Source organism: Rattus norvegicus, chromosome 1, assembly GCF_036323735.1.
Source record: "Rattus norvegicus strain BN/NHsdMcwi chromosome 1, GRCr8, whole genome shotgun sequence".
NCBI lineage: Eukaryota > Metazoa > Chordata > Mammalia > Rodentia > Muridae > Rattus > Rattus norvegicus.
The window spans coordinates 143,886,200-143,912,810 of record NC_086019.1 but is presented as its reverse complement, the minus strand read 5'-3'; the positions used below and the strand labels follow the sequence as shown (position 1 = coordinate 143,912,810).

Here is a 26,611-nt window from a genome sequence, read left to right as displayed (position 1 = left end):
TCACAAGTGAAGTTCCTCCTCTAACCGTCCTAGAAATCCAGAGAAACAGCCAAGTTCCCTCAACAGGCAAGTCTCTGTTGGCATAGCAGTGACCCTCTGTTGACTCTAACGCTATATCCCATAATTCTCTAATTCCCACACAAAGGAACACGGAGAACAGACAGCACCCACTCCCACTCAGTTACTTTTGTACTGCCCCCTTGTCTGTCCCTGCCTCGCAGGGACTGTGCCTTGGGAAGGACCTCTGCTCTTTGCTCTGCTTTCTGTCAACCCTTCTCTGTCTGGAACACTGACCTCTCTCTGCCCCAACCAGCAGAACACTCAGTCTCTTTTTGTAGACTGAAGTGACGCCAGATTCTACAACTAAAAATACACAGTGAAGCATGGGGGTTCGTCCCTAGAATTCCAGTAACTGAGAGACTGTGTCAGGAAGTTTGTCATGAGCTTGGGGCAACCCTGGGCTACACAGAACCTTATTCTTAAACAAACGCCCGAACAAACACCAACCTTAATTAATGTGATCATCAAAGCCTGTCTTGTATGGTTTTGAGTAGGGCTTTCTTACATAGCTCAGGCTTGTGATGTCTTTCTGACTCCACTTCTACGTGTGGGGTTTCTGGCAAGAGCCATCTCATCCAGCTTCCACCCTTCCAGGATTTCATGTAGCCCAGGCTGGCCTCAAATCTACTATGTAGCAAAGGATGACCTTGAACTTCTGCCTCTCCTGCCTTTACCTCCTAAGTACTGGGATTACAGGCATGAGACTTCATCCTTGTTCTATGTGGTACCGGGGATCAAACCCAGGGTTTAACGCGTGCCAGGCAGGTACTTTACCAACTGTGCACTACCCCTAGGCTCGTCTTTCTCTTGAAAGATGTTAGGTTTTGCCTAAATTCCCCACAGTGTTTGTTTCTACTGCTCTAAAGCTATCCAGTGTAGAACTGGGCTTGTAGCTCAATGGTCCAGCTTTGGCCTGTCCTGAGCAAGGCCTTGGGTTCACTCCCTAGTGTTCGGGTTTCCCACATTGGGCACAGATTCTCCAATGCAATCAACACAGTGCATAGTAAATTCAAGTGCATTGTGTATTCTTAGAAACAGAGATCTCTCCTGTGAGGACTATAATCCTATCAGAGTTGGGGGCCCCACCCTACATCCTCATGTAATCTAATCTCCTCCATAAGATCTCAGACAGTCACAAGAGAGGTAAGGACTTTAACAAGTTGGGAGAGGAGGTTAGCAGGGATGAAGGTTAGGGGGCGGGGGTGAAGGTTCAGTTCATTGCAGAAATCTCCCTGTGGAAAACTACAATATTAATGATCTGGCTCCATTCTTTAGAGTGTCTCAACCCACTTCCCAGGACTGTTTTTTTGTTTGTTTGTTTGGTTTTTTTTGGTTCTTTTTTTTGGAGCTGGGGACCGAACCCAGGGCCTTGCGCTTCCTAGGCAAGCGCTCTACCACTGAGCTAAATCCCCAACCCCCCAGGACTGTTAAAATTACCTACTACTCTGTCAATAGAAAGCACATAGCACACCTGCGAGCACTTTACCTGTGGGGCTGAGTTCAGTGCCTATTTCAACAGTTCACCCCGTCCATCAAGTGACACCACACACTGTTTCCAGCACTGTGTGTCTCATCAGCTTTGTCACCTGATGTCTCTGAACCACCCTGATGCATGTCACCCGATGTTTCTCCATCCACCATTCTGGGTTCCCTTTTGGGTCCTGTCTTCTATTCATTTATAAACTAACAAGTCAGGCCTAGTGATACATACTTGTAATCCCAGCACTTGGAAGGCTGAGGCAGGAGGATTAAAAACTCAAGTTTATCCATAGCTACCTAGCCAGTTTGATCCTGGGATACATGAAACCCTGTGTCAAACACACACAAAGTTGACAGGCAATGCCATCAGTACCTTTAGAAACTGAAGAGGCTTCTAATCCTCCTTCAGTCTCAGACTACTTATGAGGCCTCTGATGTGAGTGGCTTCATACTGTACATTCTTTTTTTTTTAAGGATTTATTTATTTATTATCTATAAGTACACTGTAGCTGTCCTCAGACACACCAGAAGAGGGCATCAGATCCCATTACAGATGGTTGTGAGCTACCATGTGGTTGCTGGGATTTGAACTCAGGACCTCTGGAAGAGCAGTCAGTGCTCTTAACCACTGAGCCATCTCTCCAGCCCCATACTGTACATTCTTAAAATGACCAGCAGCTAGCTCTATGTTGGAGGATTTCCAGGAAATAAGGGCTCTCATGATCCCTGAGCGTGGGACCCTCTATTCTTTTTTTTTTTTTTTTTTTTTTTTTTTTTTGGTTCTTTTTTTCGGAGCTGGGGACTGAACCCAGGGCCTTGCGCTTCCTAGGCAAGCGCTCTACCACTGAGCTAAATCCCCAACCCCGGGACCCTCTATTCTTAATGGCCAACTAAACTTTAGGTCATGAAAACTGTACCCCACAAGCTTGGCATAGTTTTTTTTTTCTTTTCTTTTCTTTTTTTCGGAGCTGGGGACTGAACCCAGGGCCTTGTGCTTGCTGGGCAAGCACTCTACTACTGAGTTAAATCCCCAACCCCAAAGCTTGGCATAATTATGGAGGACTCCTTAAGTCAACACGGTAGACTGGGAATGGAGCTCAGCTGGTCGAGCTCTTGCCTAGCATGTATGTGGCTCTGGATCTAGTCTCTAACACTGCAAATAAAAAGCAGATGTGACTGCCCACACCTGTAATTCCAGTACTTAGAGGCTGAGGCAGGAGGGGCCACCTAACAGGACCCTCTTAACCAAACAAAAGGCCAGTGTGTAGTCCACCTGGAGGAGTGGTCTTCACTGTTTGGTTCCTGGGCAGATGATGCTTGGTGAAGTCTACCCTGGGCAATGCAGCACTTTGGGGTAAACTGAACAGCACTTGGCACCTATGGCTCATGGGGTGATACTACCAGTCACCAAATGGGGTGAAGTTCAGTGAGCATGGTGGCCTTCGATTTCTTAGTCAACGTACCTGTTAAAGACAGGCCCAGAGATCTTCACACTCAGTCAACTTCTGGTGACCATCTTATCGTAAGAGGCTTTGGTCAACAAATATTTTCATTTTCACATTTATGAGGTAAAAGTTCTTTACCATTACCTAAAAATTGTCTCCTCCAAGGTAAAAAAAAGTTTTGCCTCATGGATGCACAAAGTGTAAATGAATATCACAGCCTTTATACACACCACTCACAATGCAAGGCTTGACAAACACTCCCTATTCCCTTAGGAGTTCCTGACAACAGTAGCATTAACCAAGATATCCATTTCATAACAGGGCCCAGCCCTTAGCCTGCCCCTCTCCATGATGGAGGCACCATTCAGGCCGTAAAACTCAGCACGCAGACAGCATCACCTGCCAAAATAGAGAACAAAGGCCTAACCCATCAATGTCTGTAGTTCTGGGAAAGTCTCTAAATGAATTAGCCTTGCCTTTTGGTTTCTGTAGTTCTGCTTCTGGCTGCTTTGGCTAACTGAAATATGTCCACCCAGACATGGTTTTTGTGCTTAAAAGTTCACCCTGAGAAAGCCTTGGGGCTATACTGGGATCCTGAATTCCTGGTGTGGTTGCCAGCCAGCTAATAAAGACAGTCTATTGGTGTAAGCCCACGATTAAGCATCCTTCTCTGGTAGATAGCCCACAATATGTCTTCTTGTTAGATTATACAATATGGGTGTGTGCCCATCCCCAATACAGGGGATTTTGAGCATTCAAGGCAAGTACTCTCTACCTTTGAACTATACTCCAAGGCCCACAGTATAATTGAAATCATCTCTAAATTACAATACCTAACAAAAGATGGACAGTTAGAGGCTTTCCTGTCATTGTTTTATTTTAAGACATGGCTGCACTCTGTAGACCAAGCTGGTCTCAAACTTGTGGCAATTCTCCTACCTCAGACTCTCAATTCTGGGAGTACAGGTATGACAGGCCATATCCAGCTGCAAGTGCTGCTTTAATTAAAAATAAAATAAAATAAAATAAAAAGTAAATTCAGTCTGGTTGTGGTGGTGCATGCCTTCATTCCTAGCACCTATGAGACAAAAATAGGCATAACTCTGAGTTCGAGGTTAGCCAGGACTACATAGACAAAAAAAAAAATGGAAAGAAAAATGTGCAAGGTTGGTTAAAACCATGGAATATTCGGATGTAGAACCCTGCCCTCCTTTTTCTCGGTCTCTGAGGCACATGACATTACCAGGCACCCACTCTTTCTCTCACAAAGTCCTCCCAACAATTTCCACTTACCTCAAGAGGGGATCCAAACTCAGATAAGGTCCCCTTTCCTTTCACCAGAGGTTTATCAGGTAAATGCAGATGTGATCCTGCATATGTAGATATGATCATGCATATGTAGGTGTGTCTTGCAAATGTAGATAGGATAATGTATATGCAGATGTAAAGTATCTGCTGACACCAAGACCTGAGTTAGCATGTTCGTGGCTTCGATTCTTACCATTTTGTGTTGAGACAGGGTCTGGCTTTGCACCTCTATTTTCTTGCACTTCATCAAATTGTCTTTCTATCTTGCTGAGTTTTGAGGAAGGCGTGAGGAGGCTATGCTGGACATGGAATCCAGAGCTTTATCTGTGTACTGTATCCCTCCTCTGTTTTCCTGGACTTACTTACTGTTAAGGCTGAAAATTATGAGGAGAAAGACCGGATCTACAACTGTCTAATAGAAGCATGATTTATTTTAGAGGTGCACCCTCGACTGGCCAGCTGGCTGTCTCACCATAAGTTGAGATTTTAGAGAGCATCCCTGGATGTGAGGAAGACAGGGTTTTATAGCTCAGGGGCATCCAAAAGAGGAGTTTGGTGGGCAAAATACTCAGTGTTTCAGGAGCAGAACATACACATAATGAGCTAGTTATAATGACCTCCAGAAACAAAGCCGTGATTGCCATTCCTAGAACAGGCAGTGCAGGACCAATTTAGGCTTAAAAGCCTAAAAATGGAAGCATGCTGGCCCTTTGCTTACGCTCAAATTTCAGGGCAGCTTCTCTGCAGTCTTTCCTGGTCTTCCACATCTGTACATGCATACCGCTATGTTAGCATCACCTGTGCTAGCATGTTCATGACATTGGTTATTACTGTTCTGCTTTGAGACAGGGTCTGACTATGTACTTCAGGTTGACCTCAAACTGGGGATCCTCCTGTCTCCACCTCCTTAGTGTTTCAGTTATAAGCATGCACCGCCACAGCTAACTTGTATTGCTACTGTGAATATTAACTTATGTATTGTCCCTCTCGACAGACTGAGCTGGGATGAACTGTAGTGCTTCAGAGCCCATCTAGCACAGTGACTTGACTAGGGACAGAGTTGAAGAGCAGTGGAGATGAGTGGAAAGAGGAGAATGTGACATGCAGGCCTTCAGCCGAGCGTCCTTTCAGGAAGTTATGAGTGTCACACTTACTGCCTGGGTGCTACCACTTGAGTCCCAGGGTTGTTGGTTCTAATCTTTTTTGGTAGATTGTTCATAATTTTTTCCTTACTTCCATTCTGTATGCTTTTCCATTTGCTATTTAAAAACTGCTTAGTTATTGGGGTCTGGTGCTGCAGGCCTGCTCCTCGGAAGGCAAGAACATTGAAATTTCAATGCAGAGCTGGACAGTAGTGTTACACATCTTTAAGGCCAGCACTTGGGAGGCAGAGGCAAGCAGATTTCAGTTTGAAACAAGCCTGATCTACAGAGTGAATTTCAGGACAGCCAGGGCTACATAAAGAAACCCTGTCTCAGGAAGAAAGAAAGGAAGAGAGAGAGAGAGAGAGAGAGAGAGAGAGAGAGAGAGAGAGAGAGAGAGAGAGAGAGAAGAAATTGAAAAGGAAAGGAAAAAGAAAGAGAAAGAAAGGAAGGAAGGAAGAAATTTCAAGGCATGCCTGGACTTCCCAGCACTCAGGAGGCAGAGGCAGGCAGAGGCAGGCAGATATCTCTGAGTTTGAGGCCATCTTGGTCTATATAATTAAGTAACAGACTAGCCAGGGCTACAGAAAGAGACCTTGCTTTTAAAACATTGTATCAATTTGTCCACATGATGCCTGCAAATGCAGACACATAGATAGTAAAAAAGTTACAATAATGAAACAAATGAATTTAGTCATCATCTGTGGCTATCCTTCCTCAGTTTTTGTAAATCGTAATAATTTAGCACAAATGCAATATATAGGACTTGCATATTGTATATTGTATCTCTGGATATTTTCACCTTAGGTGTCCTTTAAACCACATCTCTACCAGTTTTCTGTAGATATGAATATTTATAAAGCTCCCACATAAAAGATCATGCAATAATAATTTTCTGTGTCTGGCTTGTTTCACTTAGCATAATGTCCCTCAAGCTCATCCATATTGTAGCAAATGGTAAGATCTGGTTCTTTTATTGGGCTGATTACTATTCTATTGTGGATTTCCACTCTTTCCCCTGACAGCTTATTTTCATATCTTGGCTATTGTGGGTTATGCCGCAATGAATAAGGGAAGGCAGATAGCTTAAGAAAGTTATTTATGGGGGCTGGGGATTTGGCTCAGTGGCAGAGCGCTTGCCTAGGAAGCGCAAGGCCCTGGGTTCGGTCCCCGGCTCCGAAAAAAAGAACCAAAAAAAAAAAAAAAGTTATTTATGGGTTGGGGATTTAGCTCAGTGGTAGAGCGCTTGCCTAACAAGCGCAAGGCCCTGGGTTCGGTCCCGAGCTCCGAAAAAAAAAAAGGAAAAAAAAGTTATTTATTAATTTTCTTTGGGTACATGCCAGAGGTGATATGTCTGGGTCATGCGATGATTTTTAGTATCTTTGGAATCCTCTGTACTGTTTTCCACATTGCTGTAACAGTTTGAATTTATCCCTTCTTAAAAGAGGGTAAAAGACAGAAGACAGGGTAGGAAGAGAAAAAGAATTAACAAGAGTTCACTATTGTGGAACATGTAATCCTCGTATTTGGGAGGTGTGGATAGGGAGTTCAAAGTCAGCTTCTCCTACACAAATAGCGTGGACATTTGAGGCCAACCTGGGCTATGTAATGTATCGTCTGAAAAAAACTAAAAATTACAAAAATAGAAGATCAGGCATCACAGGGCCGCATTCATGGTGGCAACTATCCACTAGAAGTAAAGCTTCACACTCAGGCATTGTGTATGTCCGCTGAAGCATCTGAGTTTGCGACCCCATTAATGACAGTCAACAATGGAAGACCGCCGAAGTTTCACAAGAAGAGATCTAAAAAAAAGGAGTCCACAGACGCTTCGCCTGATTTACCGGAACTGGCACGTCTCAGCTGTCTTCAAACACTAAAAAATTTCTATCATGCCATGGGCTTCAGGTGCCTTTCCCTACACTAGAAAAAAAAAAGCAAAACAAAATCTTACTACGCCGGAAGCCAAGTAGTTTGCCATAGTCACCTGACCCGTTAGTTGCATTCTGATTGGACTTTGGCATTACGTGCTCGGTTGATACGGCCCCAGCTACTCTAGAGGGCGGGGCCAGGAGCCAGAGGCCCCCGTGTTGGTTGGATCCTTCAGGGCTCATCCAATCAGAATAATCCTTCTTGCGGCGCGAAGCGTACGGCGCGGGGCGCAGGAGGGCCGAGTCCCCGCGCGGAATTTGGATTGTGGTTTACCCCGGCGCGGCGTGATCCTGGGTGAGGTGAGTTTCGCGCACGCAGGGCTGTAGTAGCTCCCCTGAGTAACCGGCTACACCCGGCCCGGCCAGGCCCAGACCCCGAGACCTCGGCCATTTCCCCAGTCATCTGCCTCAGTTCCTCCAATCCTTGCTTGTGGAGAGAAGCCCAGACAGAAGTAGAGACCCGGAGCCCCAGAAAAGACCACGTTAGGCGGCCGAGGCTTGAGTCTCACTGTCCACATATTCCTTAAGGTCTAGGACCTTGCTTACTGTCTGTCACACGCGAGGATTAATCTCATCTGCGTCTCGTAGTTTGTGTAATGCTGCAACGACTCCTAAAAGCAATACCTGCTTTCGAGACTCTAGAAGAGGTGAAAGTGCCCCGTTTTTAGCCGGGAGAGGCCGTAGCTCAGACCTCGTTTGCCGAAAGGGCATGTGAGCTTGGATGCCAGATAAGATCTGAAGAAGACCTACCCAGCTCCGAAGCATATCTCCCTGCCCCAGGCTCTCCCAGTCCCTCTAACTGTCATAGGTCACTGTGTGATTGAGATGAACCGGCCTTCCACCTGCCATCTGCCCAGAAAGGGGCAGGGGTGGGAAAGACTGAGAGATGACAAGGTGGAGCAGGGGAGAGGCAGACGCCCGGGGAGTAATGCATTTAATTGAATCTGTAGTGGACTTTGAAAGGATCTTCTTGCCTCAGCCATCATCCAGTGCTGAGTTGACACACCAGGTCGAATCAACATTTTATTAGCCTGACTACTCTTCTGTTTGAAAGTCATTTTAAATTTTCTTTGGATAAAATGGGATTTTTAGGTTCCCAAGATAGGGAATTAGTGCCAGTTTGTTTGTTTTGTCTCTTGTAGTCCAGGCTGGGCTCAAACTTGTGGAGCTGAGGGTGATTTTGTACTCTTATCTTTTCAGCCTCAGCCTCTCAAGTGTTAAGAGTTACAGACCCATGTCACCAACCCTTTTATTTAAAATGTATATATTCTGAAACGTGTACCTTTAAAAGAGAATAGCACGGAATTTTCTGTGTATCCCTGGCTGCCGGGGAACTTGGACTGTAGACCAGGTTGATCTCAAACTCAGGTTCGACTGCCTCTGCCTCCTGAGTGCTGGGATTAAAGGCATAGGCTGCCACTGTCAGACAGAATGTAACATCTTAAACTTGATTGAGAGGCATGCTCTATTTTCTATATTTTTACCTTTTGTCTTTTGTGGGGAATGGAGATATGAGTGTGTCCTTGTTCATGTCTGTGCAAGTGTGTGTGTGTAAGAAGACCAGAGGTACCTTCTGCAATTGTCTCCTATCTTAGTGTTTGGGGCAGTCTCACTTACTGACTAAACTAGCCAGCCTCCCAGGGCTGGCATATAGATGCACATCACCACACCTGACTTTCTAAGTGGGTTCTGGAGATCTGAAATCAGGTCCTCATGTTCGTAGTATAGGCACTTTACTGACAAGAACCATATTCCCAGGCCTTTTTTGTCTTACCAGGCCCAAAGTAATTGAGAAATTACCTGTACAGTCTAGCGCCTAAAAGCCTCTGAGTATCTTGCCTACCTGTAGAACAAGATCAGCTGCCACCAGGAATGGTGGGTTGTACCTATAGCCCCAGCACTTTGAGTAAGACAGGAGAATAGAAAGTTAAGAGCAGCCTTAGAAAGGCTGGCTCAGAAACAGAAACTAGCTACCTGCCAGTACAAGCCTACCATCCACACACATGGAGGGTGGGGACGGAAGGATCAGGGCTTGAAAGTGAATTTGAGACCAGTCTAGACTGTATGAGACCTGGTCTCCAACACCCAAAACAAGCATTTAAATGCTCATCACATTTATAATATTGTCTTTCTGTCACTGATGATGACAATGGTGATGATGATGGTGGTGGTGATGATGATGACGATTAGGGGATGGTTTCTGGTCAAGATTTCTCTGTGTAGCTCTGGCTATCCTGGAATTTACTCTGTGGACCAGGCTGGCCTTGAACTTGAGATCTGCCTGTTTCAGCTTCCTGAGTGCTGAGATTAAAGGTGTGCACCACTACTGCCTGACTCATTACAAAATTTTAACCGTATTTATTTGTGCATGAGCTTGTTGGGGTCAGAGAACAACTTGCAATTCCCTCCCACCATATGGGGCCTAGGGATTCAACTCAGGTTATCAGGCTTGGCAGGCACTCCTTCTGCCCAAGCCAACCGAATGGTCCTATTTTTTTTTCCACAAGTTTTTTTTTTTTTTTTTTTTTTTTTTTACCACATTTTAGTTATAACATAAGCTATATAGATTTTCTTAGGTAATTGTTTACAACATGCCATACTTGAGTGGCTGAGAGTTTTTAGTGTAGTTTTCTACATAGCATACAAGCACTCTGACTGAACGGTACCCTCAGCTCCTGGTTTTTGAGACTTTACTATGTGGCTCAGGCTGACCGTGACCTGGCTCTCTTGCTTCAGCCTCCTGTGTGCTGGGGGTTGTAGTTTTATGTCACCACACCAGCTCTTTGTGTGTTTTGTTGATTTTCTTTTTGTCTTTTTTGCTTGTGTGGTGCTTGGAATGGAACCCACGGCCTGGTGCATGGCAGGCAAGTGTTTTACCACAGCTGAATTACAGTCTGGTAGTTGACAATGTTTCTAAGATGCATCTGGGCTAAAGAGGTGGCTCAGTTGTAAAGTACTTTACCTCACAAGCAGGAAGACCAGTGTTTCGGAACCCACAAAGAAAAGCCAGTTCAGTGGCATAAAACTCTAATCTTATCAGGCACAAGCCAGGAGCTTGCTGGTCAGCCAGTCTAGCCAAATTGGCTTTACTATGTGACTGCACACACATAGCATGTAAACATGCATACATGTAGCTAGGTCCAGCCTGAGCTGAAGAGATATTTTAGGACCAGGATATAACTCAGTGGTAGGGTGTGGGCCTGGCATGCACTGGGTTCTGGTATAATCTCAAGTACTGAAAAATGGGGGGCGGTGGGGATTTAGCTCAGTGGTAGAGCACTTGCCTAGCAAGCGCAAGGACCTGGGTTCGGTCCCCAGCTCCGGAAAAAAAAAAAAAAAGAAAAATGGGGATATATATATATATCTCCCAGGTTCAGTGAGAGGACACCTACTGTTGACTTCTGGCCTCCACAAGAACTCGAAAGTACTCTTGCTCTTTGAGATATGCCTTAAAATTACATTATTCACAATAGTTATATAAGTGATACATTTTAACTGTATGCCATAGTTTATTACATTTAATCATTGTATTTCACGAGTGTCTCACCTGTATGTGTGTGTGTACCCCATTCACGCTTGGTGCCCACAGAGGTCACCTGGAACTGGAGCTCTGGATGGCTGTGAACCACCTTCTTGTTGGGGCTGGGTCCTCTACAAGGGCAATATGTTTTCTTTACCTCTGGATCATCTCTCTAGCCCCTTTTGTGCAATTTTCTAGAAAATGTAGTTTACGTTTGCGGGTGTTTTGCCAGCATGCATGTCTGTGTACCTCATGTGTGCGTGGTGTCCTTAGGGGTCAGAATAGGGCATCAAATTACCTGGAACTAGAGTTAGAAATGGCAGTGAGCTGTAACGTCGGTGCTGGGGATCAAACCTGTGTCCTCTGGAAGAATAGAAAGAGCTCTTAGCCACTGTGTCATCTGTTTAGCCTTGATTTTCATACCTTAAGATACATTTTATTAATAAATTAAAATATCGCGCTATCTGATTGTAGCAGTTTTTATTTCATTGTGAGAGGCACACCTGACACCTACTGTCTGAATGGACTGGTTGTTTGGAGCCGGTCTCACTGCATAGCCCAGGCTGGTCTTGACCTCTGCTTGCTCTTTCCAATTTCTCTGATGAATAATACAGTATAGGGGGAGTGCTGCACTGCACTGCAGATCTCCAGACACCCTCGTCCTCCGTTCATAAAGCTAATCAAATAGGATTTGCTCATTTCCCTACATACGGCAACTTGACCGCACTGTAACTGGGCTTACGTGGTACTTGTCCTTAAGTAACTGGCTATTTTGCTTAGCAGAATGTGTTCAAGGTTCGTCTGTATTGCTTGCTGTAGGATTGCTCTTTTTAAAGGCTAATATGCCGTCGTGTATATGTACCACCCATCTCTTTGGGGTTTTTTTGTTGTTTTTTTCTCTTTTTTCTTTTTTTCGGAGCTGGGGACTGAACCCAGGGCCTTGTGCTTGCTAGGCAGGTGCTCTACCACTGAGCTAAATCCCCAACCCTCATCTCTTTGTTTTTTGATGCAAGGTCTTAACTCTATAGCCTAGGCTAGCTTGTAACTTGTTATGCACCAGCATTCTTCCTGCGCAAGTGCTGGGTTACAGGAATGTGCCCCTGTGTCTAGCTTTCGAGGTCTGTTGTTACTTCATTTAATAAGTCTCTTGGAGGTTTTTTTTAAAGATTTATTTATTTATTTTATAAGTACACTGTAGCTGTCTTCAGACACACCAGAAGAGGGTATCTGATCTCATATCAGATGGTTGTGAGCCACCATGTGATTACTGGGATTTGAACTCAGGACCTTTGGAAGAGCAGTCAGTGCTCTTAACCACTGAGCCATCTCTCCAGCCCCTCTTGCAGGTTTTAAAGTTATTTTTGTAATTATATCCTAGAGACTTTATTATTTGTCTTTAATACTTAGGTCATTTTGGGTTTTTTCTTTCATTTGGATGAGTTTTACAAATTAAAAATTTTTAACATGTGTGTGTGCGCGTGCACTGCAAACAGGGTATTATATGTCCTAGGCTTTCCTCAAACTTGCCAGACAGTCAAGAATAACTGAACATTTTATCTTCCTGCCTCTATTTCTCAAGCCCTGAGGCTACAGGTGTGCACTGGTTGAACACAGGGCTGTGTGCATGCTGGGCAAGCAGTCTACCAGCAGGGCTACACCGAGTGTAGATGTAAATACCTCTGCCTCAGGAACCCCAGTTCTCAGCACCAGTAACCAAACTGACTGTTCTCACTGAGTGCTTAACCGTACTGCCATTGTAGATCGTGTGTGGGCTCATGCTTGTTTTCTGAGTCAGTTTCATTGTGTGGCTAAAGTTTTTATGTCTCTATTCTGCAGAGCAAATCTCACCTTGTATTGTTTTTTTCAAGAGCACGTTGGCTATTTTTGCCATTTTATATCTATTATAATTTTATACCCAGGGGGTTGATACAAGTGCTTGTCATTCTACAAGGCTGACAGCCTGGGTTTGGGTTCCCAGACCCACGAAACCAGTAGTGCAGTCCTGGGAAGTGGGAGGCGGAAGAGGAGGGTCTCTAGAAGCTTGTAAGCCAGCTAGTCTAGCTTACACAGTGGTGGAGAAAACCTGTCCCAAGTAAGGTGGAAAGGCAAGGTGCCAGAAACTGAAGATTGTCCTCTATCCTCCGCACAATGCCACATTGATACAGCCCAGTATTCATACAGATCCACTGTTAAGTTCCTCCAGAAAGAGAAAACTGAGAATTTGATTGGAATTTTATTGTCATAGATCAGTTTGGGATCTTGGCATCTTGAGAATATTGTTTTCCTGTCACTAATGTGGCTCACTTGGCTGTTCTTTAATTTTTTAAAAAATAGCTTAACCGTTTCTTGAATTTATATGACCATAGTTTGACAGATATTTTTGGAGGGTACTTAAATGTTGATGTCACTGTAAGTAAGTGTTTTGTTCTCTATTTTCTAGTTGTCCATCAGTAACATGTAAAAAGGATGTTTTCTACTGATGTCTTTTCTAGCAGTCCTTCATAAAGCTGCTGTACCAAATCACTACAACTTGGTTGCTTAAGTGACAGCATTATCTAATAGCTCAGTCTTCTGAAGTCTGGTGGACTTACCTGGAAGAGGGTTTAAGGGGTTTTCAGAGCTGCGTTTGTCCCTACAGGCTCTAGGGAAATATGCTATTGCCCTTGTCAGCTGCTTGCAGATGACCATGTCCCTAGCTTGAGATTTCTTTCATTATCAAAGCCAACAGTCTTGGGTGGACTCCTTCTCAAGTCGTCAGCTATCTGGTCTGCCACCAGAGTTTTCTCTCTCACTTAAAAGTACACTTGGGGTTACATTGGCTCCGCTAGCACAGCCCAGGAAAGTTTGGGGTTTTTCTGTTTTTTCTTCTCACCTTAATTTTTCACCCTAAAGACCTAATGCCTCAGATATGTTTGGCAAACTTCTTAAAATAAGATTTCAAAATTAAGTCTTCAGTTATTTTGGGGCCAGATGTGGTTAGGCACACCTTTAAACCTAGTACTTGGGAAGCAGGGCAGGAAAGTGTCGGTGAATTTCTCACCAACTTGGTTGACATGATGAGTTCTAGGCCAGCCAGGGCTGTGTAGTGAGACCCCACGGCTTCCAGCATGTTACTCCAATTCCAGGGGATCTGATGTCCTCTTCTGACCTCCATGGGCACCCTGCATACATGTGGTGCGCATAAGTACCTGTGGGCAGATCACTCATACACATAAAACAAGCAAATATTTTTAAAAAAGAAACTCACGAGTTTATAAAACCACTAACCAAAATTAGATCGAATAAAAAGTCACTAACATAAATGTTTTAGTCATTCTGGGTTTTTTGTTGTTTGTTTTTATTTCTGTACTGTTTTTGTTTTTCCGAGAGGGTTTTACTGGGTAGCCCTGGCTGTCCTAGAACTCACTCTGTAGAGAAGGCTAGTCTCAACTCAGAGATTCACCTGCCTCCACTCCCCAAGCGCTGAGGTTAAAGGGGCGTGTCGATACCAGCCAGTGGTTATTCTGTTTTAGGATAATCCACCAGCAGCAGTAGTTCTCACATGACCGGATACCACATGAGCAGACAGTCACACCTTGAAAAGATTAAGGTGTAGACCTCTGTGTGTGAGCAGAGTATGGGACCTTATTCTTGTTTTAGCATTTTCATGGTTTAATTTGAAGATTGGTTTTGGTGCTGCACACACAACCATACAATTTGCAAATGTTGGTGACTTTTCTTCTCTCTCCCCAGGTACCTTTCATTTGCTTTCGCACTTTGGCTTCGAGTTGTAATGCATGCCCTGTGAAAGTAGCTCTAGTGGAGCTCGCACTGTCTCACTGAGAATAAGCCTTCCTAGCGTATTGTAGACCAGTTTGTTCCAATGTACATACCAGTTTGTTCCAATGTACGTCCCTTCTGTCAGGATGGGGATTTCCTTCCATTCTTTGTGAATGGATTTTTATCATATGTTATTCTGTGGATCTTGAGGAAGTGGCCATAGTGTTTGTTGTTTTGTTTTGTTATAATCTAGTATTGTGGTGAGTTATCTTAGTTGATTTTCTAATGGTGAACTAGCCTTGCATTCCTAAAACAACAGAATCTGGTCTTATAAGTAGCTAAACTTCCTTCACACCTACATCTATGAATGAGGATTAGCCTGTGTGTTTTCTGTTGTACTGGATTGAAGTGCTCACTGTCAGGATAAAGATGTAGGGCAAGAAAAGTTGATCTGTACTTAGGGGTTGTCTGTATGAAACTGGAGTGCTTTACTGCTATAAATGCTCAGAACACTCTTTGTTCTTCTCCTTCCCTCTCTTCTTTCCTCACCCCCTTTTTTTTCTTTCTTTTTAAACAGACAGGGTCTTAAGTGATAATCCAGACCGCCTGGAACTCACTGTGTAGCCAGAGTAGACCTTAACCTGACAGGAGTCATCCTCATTCAGCTGCCAGGGCATTAGCCACGATGCCCAGCACTTTCAGGTTTTTGAGACAGGATCTCACACACCCCAGGTTGACCTTGAATTCTTTACATAGCTAAAGCTTGCCTTGAATTCCTGCTCTACCTGCCTCAATTCCCCACCAACTCCAGTTATTTAATATTGTATTGAAGACTTAAGACAGTGAAATCAGGTAAGAGAAATTATTCAAGGCACGAGGCTTGGAAAATAAAAAAAGTACTAGTGTCCTTAACCTGCAGATGATATGGAGGTATCTAGAACACATAAAAACAATCTAACCAAAATGAAAAATAATTTAGCCCAGCCCAGCAGTATATGCCTATAACCCCGCACTCAGAGGTGACTGCCTGAGAATTGGATTCAAGTCATCTGTAGTGACAATTTTGGAGTTTTGGTTTCTTTCAAAAACACAGAAATATAAGAATATGTTTTCTGTTTAGTTCCATATGTGGGGAGGTGGGGCTGCTTCAGAGTGCCCACAGCAGCTGAGCATGCTTTGCCTCGTGCTCTGTGGCTTTGCCAGCTGCAGATAGTTTCTTTGGTTGTGCGATGTCTGGAATTCTGGGGACGTTTAAGAGGGGGTGAATGTTAGGGACTGAGAGGTGGGTGGGCTGGTGGTTGGTGGATAGTTGCAGTTTATTAGGTAGTGGTCGTCAAAGAAGAAAGTAGCTGTACAGAGAGTGAAGCTCAAACTTGCCTGAGTAACTCATTGCCCCTGATCAGCAGGAAGTAGTCTAATGATAATGTCGCCCCTCTCTGACCTCTGACATTGTTCAGGGGTCTCTTTCCTTTGTTCTCTATCCTTTTTTCTCTTATCTAGTGTTAGGGGGTTGAAAGCGTGGGAAAAAGAAGAACCCACAAAATAGCAAACACAGGGCTACAGTCATTCTCAGCTACATGGTGAGTTTGAGGCCAATCTGGACTGTGTGAGACTGTCTTCACAGCAGCAAATGCAGAAGACAGAGTTTAGTAAGACAGCCGTATGCATTCAACACACAAACCCGGTGTCTAACAAAGAAGACTGTATAGGAAAGGGGATAGTCTCATACTGAAAACAAAGGGATTTCAAATGTAAATGAAGACATCTTTAAAACAGCTAAATGTTACAAAAGTCGCAAGGTACCTTTCCCAGGACAGAGTAACCTAACACCCAGAGAGCATGGAGTTTACATAACTTAACACACACATTTAGTGTAGCCTCATTTAAAATAGCTGCAAGGTTTTCTTTCTGGTGCTACAATGATTCTAAAGTTCACATAGAACAAACAAAAAACAAAGCCATGAAACCAGGTCTGGTGCCGTCCACCTGTTCTCCCAGCACCTTAATCTATAACTGGCAGAAGGAAGGAGGTAATCAAGATCACATCAGAGACTAATGAAATATAGGAAAAAAAGCAGTTAAGAAATAGACAAGACCAAGAGTCATTTCTTTGAAAAGATGTGGAGGTCAGAGAACAACTTGAAGTAGTTCCCTCTACCGTGTTGGTTCTAAGAATCTAAGGTCATCAGACTCTGTGACAAGTACCTTTAACCACTGAATTATCCCCACGGGCTCCTGGAAAGATATTTTTTTTTAAGCTGACAGTCTTTTAACTGGAGGTACTAGGAAAGTGTCTTAGTTATGTTTCTATTGCCATGACAAAACACCACAGCCAAGGCAGCTTGTTAAAGGAAGCATTTAGTTTGGGGGCTCATGGTTCCAGGGGTGCTAGAGAGCAGGACCGTCATGGCAGGAAGCATGGCAGCAGGTAAGCAGACAGGCGTGGACTGAAGCAGTAGCGGGAGCTTTCATCTACAAGTTGGAAGCAGAGGGAAAGAGAGGGAGAGGGAGAGAAAGATAATGGTATGGGCTTTTGAAATATCAAAACCAGTGACACATTTCCAACAAGGCCACATCTCTCCAAGGTTATACCTCCTAATTTTTCGCAAACAGTTCTACCAACTGTGGGCCAAGAGTGCAAGTATATGATTCTATGGGGCCCATTCTCATTGAAACCCCACAGAAAGAAAGGAAATTCAGATAACTAAGGGACTATCATAACTGATTATAGAAGTTATTCTTTATTGATAGTACAGACCTATAATTTAGGCCACACAGGACGTTGATATAGGAAAATTGTAGGTTCAAGGCAAACCTGGGCTATAGAGTAAGTTTCAAATAAGCCTGAATAATTTAATAACACCTGTCACAAGATAAAAAGTGAAAAGGTTAGGTGGGACAAAGGAATAAAATGCGTTTTATAAAGGCGCTATGAACAATTATATGCTGACAACTATGATATGATTTGAGTGTCCCCTAAGAGTTCACATAGGGGCTGGAGAGATGGCTCAGTGGTTGAAAGCTCTGACTTCCCCCTTGGACTGGGATTCAGTTCTCAGCACCTACATGGTGGCTTACAACAACCTGTAACTCCAGTTCCAGAGAATCTGTTGCCCTTTTCTGCTTTCTTGGGGCACCAAGGATGAACATGGTGCAGACTTTCTTGCAGACAAAATACTCATATGCACACAAACTCCCCCCCTCCCCCCCCCCCCCCCGGAGCTGGGGACCGAACCCAGGGCCTTGCGCTTCCTAGGCAAGCGCTCTACCACTGAGCTAAATCCCCAACCCTCGCACACAAACTTTTAAAATCTTTAAAAAGGAAGTTGAGAGGTGGGAGCTAGCTGGGAGTGTCAGGATTATGACAAGAGAGACCTCATGACTCATGAAGGTCTTTCTCATGGGAATGTGTCTGCTGCATTTTCTCTTTTCTGCATGAGCCCCTTTCTATCCTGAGGGCCAGCAGACACTAGAGCGGTGGACTTTGACTTCCTGCTTCTCTTGACTTCCTGCTTCTCGTGATTATAAGCTAAAACCAACCTTTCTTTTATAGGTTTCCCAGTTTCAGGTACTCTGTCACAACAGAAAATTACTCATTTGATAATGTAAATCAAATGTATAAGTTCCAAAAATGAATAACTACTAGATCAGTTTGAAAGGGCATGGGAGGGTTGAGAATTTAACTTAGCGGTTACACTCTTTGAAAGGCCCCAGGTTTCTTTCTAGTATCAAAACAAAGCACAGCACGGGCAAAGGATTTGAATAGAGAATTCCAGAGAGGATGCACAATGGTCAGTAAACACATGAAGAGAGTGCTCATTTTGGTAAATTGTTAGAGAAATGCAAATAAAAACCAGGTGAGATAACCTCATATCCATCAGAGTGGCTATCGTTTTACAGGAGGGAAGGGGGAGGAGGAGGAGGAGGGGAAGGAGGAAGGAAAAGCTAAAGAGCAGCAAGTGTTGCTAAGGATGCTGAAAATTTGGAAGCCTTGTTAATTATTGGTAGCAGAGTGAAAACAGCGTTCCAGAGGACAGTAGTGTGACAGTATAATAGCTGCTCAAATGATAAAAAGAGAATTGCCATGTGCTCCAATAAATCCATTTCTGGAATGTATCCAAGATGGTTGAAATCAAGACTTCCAGTGTAACAGTTAATTTATTTTAAAAACCTATTAAATGTATTTATTTTCTGTGTCTGAATGTATGTATGTGCACCATGTACATGTGCCTGGTGCCTAACGAGGATCAGAATCCTTGAACTCCTGTTATAAATGGTTGTGACCCACCACTTGGGTCCTAGGAACCAAAGTCAGGTCCTCTGTAGAGCAATACGTGCTCTTAACAGCTGAGCCATCTCCTTAGCCCTGTGATGGTTAATTTACTTGTTAGTTACATTGGATTGGAGGGAGCCTTGGATACTAGTAAAGTACACTCTGAGCAAGTCTGTAACAGTGTTTCCCGAGATCCTAAGGGCTCTGACCTAGTCGGTGTTAACTGGCTTTATAGACCAGGCTGGCCTCAAACTCAGAGATCTACTAGCCTTTGCCTCCTGAGTGGTGTGATTAGAGATGTGTGCCACTATGCCCGACCCAGAACATTCTTTCTTGATCATTTGCAGTAGGAAGATCCACTTTTGATCTGGAATTTTGAGATGGGAAGATACAATTTAAATTGGGACCAAACTGTTTGCTAGCAGCCTGTAAAGGACATGGACTAAGGAAGCTTTTGCTCTTTACCTGCTTGGTCTCGCTGGCAAGTCCATCCCTTCACTGGCATTAGAGACTACTTCTTCAGGGTCCAGTGTGCACTGAAGACATCCAGACAGACAGCCTCGTGGGCTGGACAACGACTGGATGTTTGGATCTCCCGTTGGTTGGTAAGAGCCATTGTTGGATTAGCTGGACTGGACCACAGCCTGTAAACCATTGCATAAATCCCTTTTATATATACATGCAGACCATTACATACATCCCATACACACACACACAGATATATCATTACATTAGTATTACATATAATGTATGCATATATGTGTGTACATGTATGTAATGTATAAGCATTACATATAATGCATATGCACATATGTTACAGATATATGTTATTACATAAACCCCCATATATAAATACATACATATATATATATTCATTTTATAAATTCTGTTCCTCTAGAGAATTCTAATACAGTAGCCAAAAAGTGGAAGCAATCCAAATGCCCATCAAGAGATAAACATAAGGGTTGGGGATTTGACTCAGTGGTAGAGCGCTTGCCTAGCAAGCGCAAGGCCCTGGGTTCGGTCCCCAGCTCCAAAAAAAAAAAAAAAAAGAGATAAACATAACCAAAATGTAGTATATACATATTATAGAACATTGCTCAGCTTTAAAAGAGAAAGGAATTCTTTCTTATGCTACTTGAGTGAACCTTTAAGATGTTATGTTCAGTAAAATAACAGCTGCAAAGATTCTCCTTAATGAAGAACCTAGAAGTCAGACTGTAACAGTAGTTGATGGTATCTAAAAGGAAGGAGAATTCAAAAGGTAGTGTTAATTATTGGATAATTGCTTGTGTTATAAAATTAAAAACTTCCTGCATTTGATGGCACAGAGATGATGCCACTCTCTGAGCACTAAACATTGCATCTGTTTATTTTTGGTACATGGTGCACGTGTGAAGGTCAGAGAACCCCTGTTGGAAGTTGGCTTCCTCCTGCCTTAGGTTTCAGGGGTTTAGTTCCAGTTACCAGGCTGGATCAGCAAGTGCTTTTACCTGTTGACCTGTCTTGCCTGCCCCACAGAACATTCTGTAACAATAGTGATAGTAAATCCTGTGTCTTGTATAATTTTGTGCAATAAACAACTTTAGAAAGACAGCTCGAAGCAGTACTGATCCTATTGGCCAAATGTCAAATAATTTGCATGTCAAAATAGTTTATCCCTTGATGTCTGTGAGAGATTGGTTTTGAGACACACACACACACACACAATCACAATCACAATCATGTGCATGTTTGGGGGCACCCTTTGTTTTGTTTTTTAGGCAGGGTTTCTCTGTGTAGCCAACTTGGAGCTCAGCCTGCCTCTGCCTCCCAAGTGCTGGGGTTCAAGTTGTGAACCACCTCTCTCCAGCAGGAGCAATAACAGCTTTATTTTATTATCTGTTATTAAAATAACATTTCACATAAAATCAGTTTAACGTGTATAGCTCATTGGCTTTTAGTATGCACAGAAGCGTGCCTTTATCACCATAATCAAGATTAGCCCATTTTCATAAGCCCAAAGAAACTCCAATGGCCCCTTGCCATTAACCCTAAGTCCTGTCATTCTCCCAACTCCTAGACTGTCTGATTGGGTGTATATTGCTATGTAGCTCTGAGTGTGCTTGTATTTACTCTGTAGCTGAGGCTGGCCTTGAATTTGCATGAACTTGAAGTACTAGGATTATAGACATGTACCACAATACCTGGTTAGTATCCTTGATTTTAATTATTTTTGGTTGTCAAAGCAAGTACAGGTTCTCCTTATTGATGATACCAAGTTTCTTTTTTAATTTGTTGAGACAAGGTTTTGCTATAACCCAGGGTGGACTTGAACTCTCAACCTTCCAATTTCAGGCTCCTCCTGAATTATAGATATGCATCATGCTGCTTACTCTTGGCTTATTGTCCAGTTTCCATTTTTTTGTGTCTTGCAGATACTGCCAAACATGCCTTTTATTTCTGACAGAATAGGATGTCTGGTAGTCTTATACTCAGATCTGAAATGTTTACTCTCGGTCTCTGTTTACTAGTTCTTATTTCCCATGCCTTGTTTGCATGTGTGTGGCCTTTGCTATGCCTGGTCTTTTAAGTTGTTCTTGGGCTAGAAAAAAGCTGCATTCTTCCCTACTGGGCTTTGTGCTTGCCCAGTGCCTTGGTGTTAGGCTTTTGAAGTCACACCCTAGGGTTTTAATCCTGTAGGTAGTGAGAGTTGCTTGGGTTTGTGTTTCAGTGTTGCCTTTACTTAATCCTTCAAAAACAGGCAACTTTTCTTTTCCTGTATATTCTTGGGAAGCAGGACTTGGCTGCTGCTTCTTCTTCTTCTTTTTTTTTTTTTTGTCAAGTTTTGTAAAATATTCTTATAGTATTTTAATTAGAATTTTGTTAACTCGTACTAATTTACAAGGAAAACTCTTGTCTTTATTTCTAGATCTTTCTTTTAGGAGCATGAAATGTTTCCCTAAGTCTTTATTTTTCCCAATAGTATTTGGTCATTTTCTTATCATTTATATATGTCTTTTGTTAGGTTAATTGCTAGTTGTTTAATACTCTTTACTATTAGTACAACTAAATGTCTTTTTAAAACTGTTTTCTAGTTAGTTATTACTGCTATATGATAATGCATTTGACTTTTAAGAATTCATATTGTCTTTTATTTTTCTGAAGTTTTAATTACCTGTTGTTATGACTGGTTTTTCTTGAATTGTGTTAGTGTATAATCAAGTTGTCTCCAAGGCTAATCTTATCTCTTCTGTTATTTCCTTTTGCCATGACAAGAGTGGCCAGTGTGAGGATGGAAATGAGAGAACAGTCTTGATTTTTGCCTTTATTTTTAATAGATTTACTGCTAGTGTAAAGTTATATTTACGCTATAACTTCTGGTTTGGTGGTTTTGTTTTTTTTAAGGTTTATTTAGTTTTATATGTGTGAAAGTTTGCCTGCATGTATGTCTGTGCACCATGTGTGTTCCTGATGCCTGTAGAAGCCAGAAGAAGCTGTTGGATCCCCTGGACTCAGAGTGATAGGAACTAGCTTATTGGTGTCGAAACCCAAACTTAGTCCTCTGCAATAGCAAATGCTTGTAACTGCTGAGTTAACTCTGCAGATTTAACTCTGTAGAAGTGGCTCAGGGGTTGAGAGGATACAATGTTCTTACAGAGTACATCAGTTTTGTTCTCAGCACCCATGTTGGGTTGTTCACAACTGCCTGTAACTCTAGTTCCAGAGTAATTCAAAGACTCTGGCATCCATGGGTATCTTGCATTGACTGACTGACAGACAGACAGACAGATACACACACACACACACACACACACACACACACACATAATTTGAAATAAAACAGAATAATGGTTTGAGCTTATCACATCTTTTTAAAAAAGGTATTGGTAACAACACGTGAACCAAGAAAATTCAAGTTGCTTAGTGTAATGGTTACTTCTATAATCCCTGCTCTCAGGAGCTAGAGTCAGAAGAATTGGGAGTTTCGAGCCAGCCTGACCTACATAGTGAGATCCTGTCTCAAAAAGAAAACAAAACAGTGGGCTGAGAGATGGCTCAGTGGTTAAGAGCACTGACTGCTCTTACAGAGAACTTAGCTTAAATTCCCACTGCTCAAGCTCAAATGGTGGCTCACAGCAATCTGTAGCTCCATTTCCAGGAGCTCCAACATCCTCTCTGCCCTCTGTGGGCACTAGTCATGCAACTGAATACAAACTTATATGTAGACAAAACATTCATGACATTTTAAAAACCTAATAAAAGGAAACAAGCCAGAATAAAAATAACAAAACAGATCCAACTGAGAAAGGGCACAGGGAACCTCCTGTGTATTGGGAATGTTGTACCCCTTGGTCTGAGTGTTGTTCAGTGTGCATGTAAGTAAAGCCATTGAGCACATAGTCATAATTTTTGTTTTTCATTGCATAAATGCTGCATCTTGATACATACAAAAGTCTTATTTTACTTATCTGCTTATATTTGTTTTTAATTAATTAAACTGTTTGGATGATAAATTAGTAGTTAATTAGAACTTAATTTGTTCTAGCTTTGCACTTCTGGGATAAGTCATAGTTGATCACAATTTTAATCTTCAGACATCTTTTTTTATTCTTTAACATTTCTTATTCCCATTCAATAAATATTGGTTGAGCTGAGCATGGTGACGCACCCCTTTAATCCTAGTACTTTGGAGGAAGAAGTAGGTAGATCTGTGAGTTCAGTTCAACCTGGCCTGCATAATAAGCTGTAGGTTCGTCAGGACTACGTGGTGAGACCCTGTCTGTAGGTGTTGGGAGGCAAGTGGGTAGGTAGGTAGGTAGGTAGGTAGATCCTGCCCATAGATAGACAGATTAGATAGGCAGGCAGGCAGGCAGGCAGGCAGGCAGACAGACAGACTCTGCCCATAAGTAGGTAGATAGTAAGTAGGCAGGTAGGTAGGTAGGTAGATAGATAGATAGATAGATAGATAGATAGATAGATAGATAGATAGACAGACAGACAGACTGACAGGCAGACAGACAGACAGACAGAAGGTAGATAGATAGACAGACAGACAAGACAAAACAAGCAGACATAATTGGCTGAGCCGTAAACAGAGATTCTAATGGTTAGAAAACTAGTAATAACTCTTATTTGTCTCTGTTTACAATTAAGTGAGAAAACAACAAGACAAATAAGTATGAAGTGAACGTTAAATTGCAACTATAAGTACTCTAATTAAGAGCTATTTATGAAGGGTAATTTTATTGAACACTTAATGTCGTTTATTGTTTGTACTCCTTTTTTTGGCACTTGTGTAACACTATTCCTGTCTAGATGTGAGCAAATGTCCATTCTCCTCGGACAAAACTGACAGTAGACCAAAATATTGATATACCACATGATTTCCACTTGGTGAATCAGTAAACTGTATTGGGGTTATTTACAGGAATATGGGGGAGAGGTTACTTACAGGACACTGATACCAATAGGGGTGACATCTCATGAAAGCTGGAAATTTGAAGTACATAGAACATTTCAACAGGTTCAGAAGTGATCCTTTCAGGCTGCTTAGTTGGTCTGAATGAGAATGTCTCAGCTGCATGTATGCATCTGAGTGAGTGTGTGTGCTTACAGGAGAGACCTACTGACTGGTCAGTTTCAGGAACTTCCTGAAGTCATTGAGTATTTATGTTTACTTCCTGAGTTTAACAATCATCCTTTTAGGATAGAATGTTCTACTTCCATTTAGAATAGCCTCTTATTTCACCTCCCCTTTTACATCCAATGTCTTAAAAAACAAGATTCCCTCCAAGATGGACAAGTTTTTGAAGGAAGTTGCTACACATAACAGTTACCTTAAATTTTAATGTATACTTTTTGCATAACAACCATATGAAATAAGCAGGCTTTTGTTTTACAAAAGCAAAGGTGGGTTTTATGAAAAGCTTTTGATACAGATTTGAGTGTAGACATTGAAAGAGAGGAAAACTAGCAGAGTTGTTTTATACACTCAAGGATAGATGTGGGCTTCTCTGGAAAGAGTCACCTAGGTAGGCCTGGTTGTATTGTTTATTGGTGAAGACACCCTCACTGTAATCCAGGTGGACCTTTCAATCAGGAACTTTTTGGTAATCCTCCTGCCTCAAGGATTATGCAGGTGTACAACATCCCTAGCTTTGTTTATATGTCTACTTTTAGTTTTCTGCATTTTCTTGTTATGTTCTTATAGTTGTCATATAGATTAAATATAGTTTGGGTATTTTAGCATATTTTTATAACTTTTTAATTCCTGAATTTTCCTTTGATGTGACGTGTAGATTCTATTTGTATTTCCTATCAGTTTTGTTAAGTTTGCCTGTAACACATTATTGAAACATAACCTATTTGTAAAAGGCTGACAATTACTTGACTACATTTTTACTGTAGATATAAAAAAAAGTAAATGAGAAGAGTCTTGGAAAAAATGGGCTAAGACTCTGATAAGCATAACTAATTCAGGAATACATTGGACAGCTGTTTTGCTACTTTAAGTTACAGAATGTTGCGAGTCATGTCCTAGTTTCTTTTGCTGTTGCTATGCTAAAATTCCTTGACAAAAGTACCTTCGGAGAGAAAGGGTATATAGTCCGTCATTTCAGGGAGATCAAGGCAGCCACAATCAGAAAGCGGAAGGATGAGTGTATGCAGCTTCCCAGCTCCCTCTCTCCACCCTAGATCCCAACCCGGGGAACGTCCCACACATAGTTAAGACGTATCTCCCCATTTCAATTCATGTGACCAATGTTTTCTCACAGACATGCCTGCAGGCTCGTTTCCCAACTGATACTAGGTTTTGTCAAGTTGATAATTAACCCTCACATCACTTTTTCCAGAAGATAAACTATGTGTGTGTCTGTATGAATCTGCATATATATGCTACATACATATTTTAAAAGAACATATAATGTTAATGAGTCCTGTCTAAAGTCTCTGTCCTCTGTCCTCTGTCCAGAAATGGTTTGCTTAGTGTTTGGTTTTATAGAGGGCCCTTGTTTCCCGGGTCACAGGTGAGGTGTTTGCTCATGTGGGAGGCTTACTACTTTTGCTGCAGGGAAAGTCACCTGGTAAGAAGCTCACAGGGCTTGGCTGTGTTTTCAGGAACAACTGAAACCTACTTTTAGCAGAAAGCTAGAGTGTGCACCTGACTGTTAGGTGGTACCAAGTGTCTTAGAATAGTCATTTTGGCAGTCCACCTCTTGATATTCTGAAATAGCTGTCTTGTTACAACAAAAAGAATGAAAGGAACATTTGACCTAGAAAGAGAAGGCAGTCCTAATTTTGATAGGTCTAAAAATTATTTTATTTATTTGAAAAAGGACACCCCTCCCCAAAAAGAAAAACAAAAAACACTCTTAGAGGTAAAGAATAATTCATTGTTTAGAATCCCCCAGGGTGTTTGTGTGTGTGTGTGTGTGTGTGTGTGTGTGTGTGTGTGTGTGTGTGTGTGTGTGTGTGTGTGAGAGAGAGAGAGAGAGAGAGAGAGAGAGAGAGAGAGAGAGAGAGATTACCACACTGCACGTGTGACAGATGTGAGCCTTTGCATTCTACCTTGATCGAGACAGTCTCTTCATTGTGGTCCACTCTGTCCTAGGCTAGCTGGCTCTCAAGCTTTCAGAGATTCCTATCTTTGCTTACTAAAGAAGCACCAAGATTACAGATATGCACTGTGCATGTATTTTAGTTTCAAACTC

General features: G+C 42.4%; 1 protein-coding gene across 6 annotated transcripts in view; it reads left to right on the top strand.

The window, feature by feature from the left end:
- The first annotated feature begins 7,510 nt into the window (after positions 1-7,510).
- The window catches only part of Blm (BLM RecQ like helicase), an 86,229-nt gene continuing 67,128 nt past the window's right edge, over positions 7,511-26,611 (top strand). The window contains exon 1 of one of the 6 annotated variants that reach the window (XM_039101057.2): positions 7,511-7,665. Coding sequence is in view for 4 of the 6 variants with exons in the window: in XM_063262635.1 (XP_063118705.1) it covers positions 19,500-19,522 (23 nt within the window). In the remaining 2 variants the exon portion in view is untranslated. Of the gene's footprint in view, positions 7,666-18,855; positions 19,523-26,611 lie in introns of those variants that run through there. The other 5 variants (NM_001426975.1, XM_063262635.1, XM_039101056.2 and 2 more) reach the window with 5 other exon arrangements.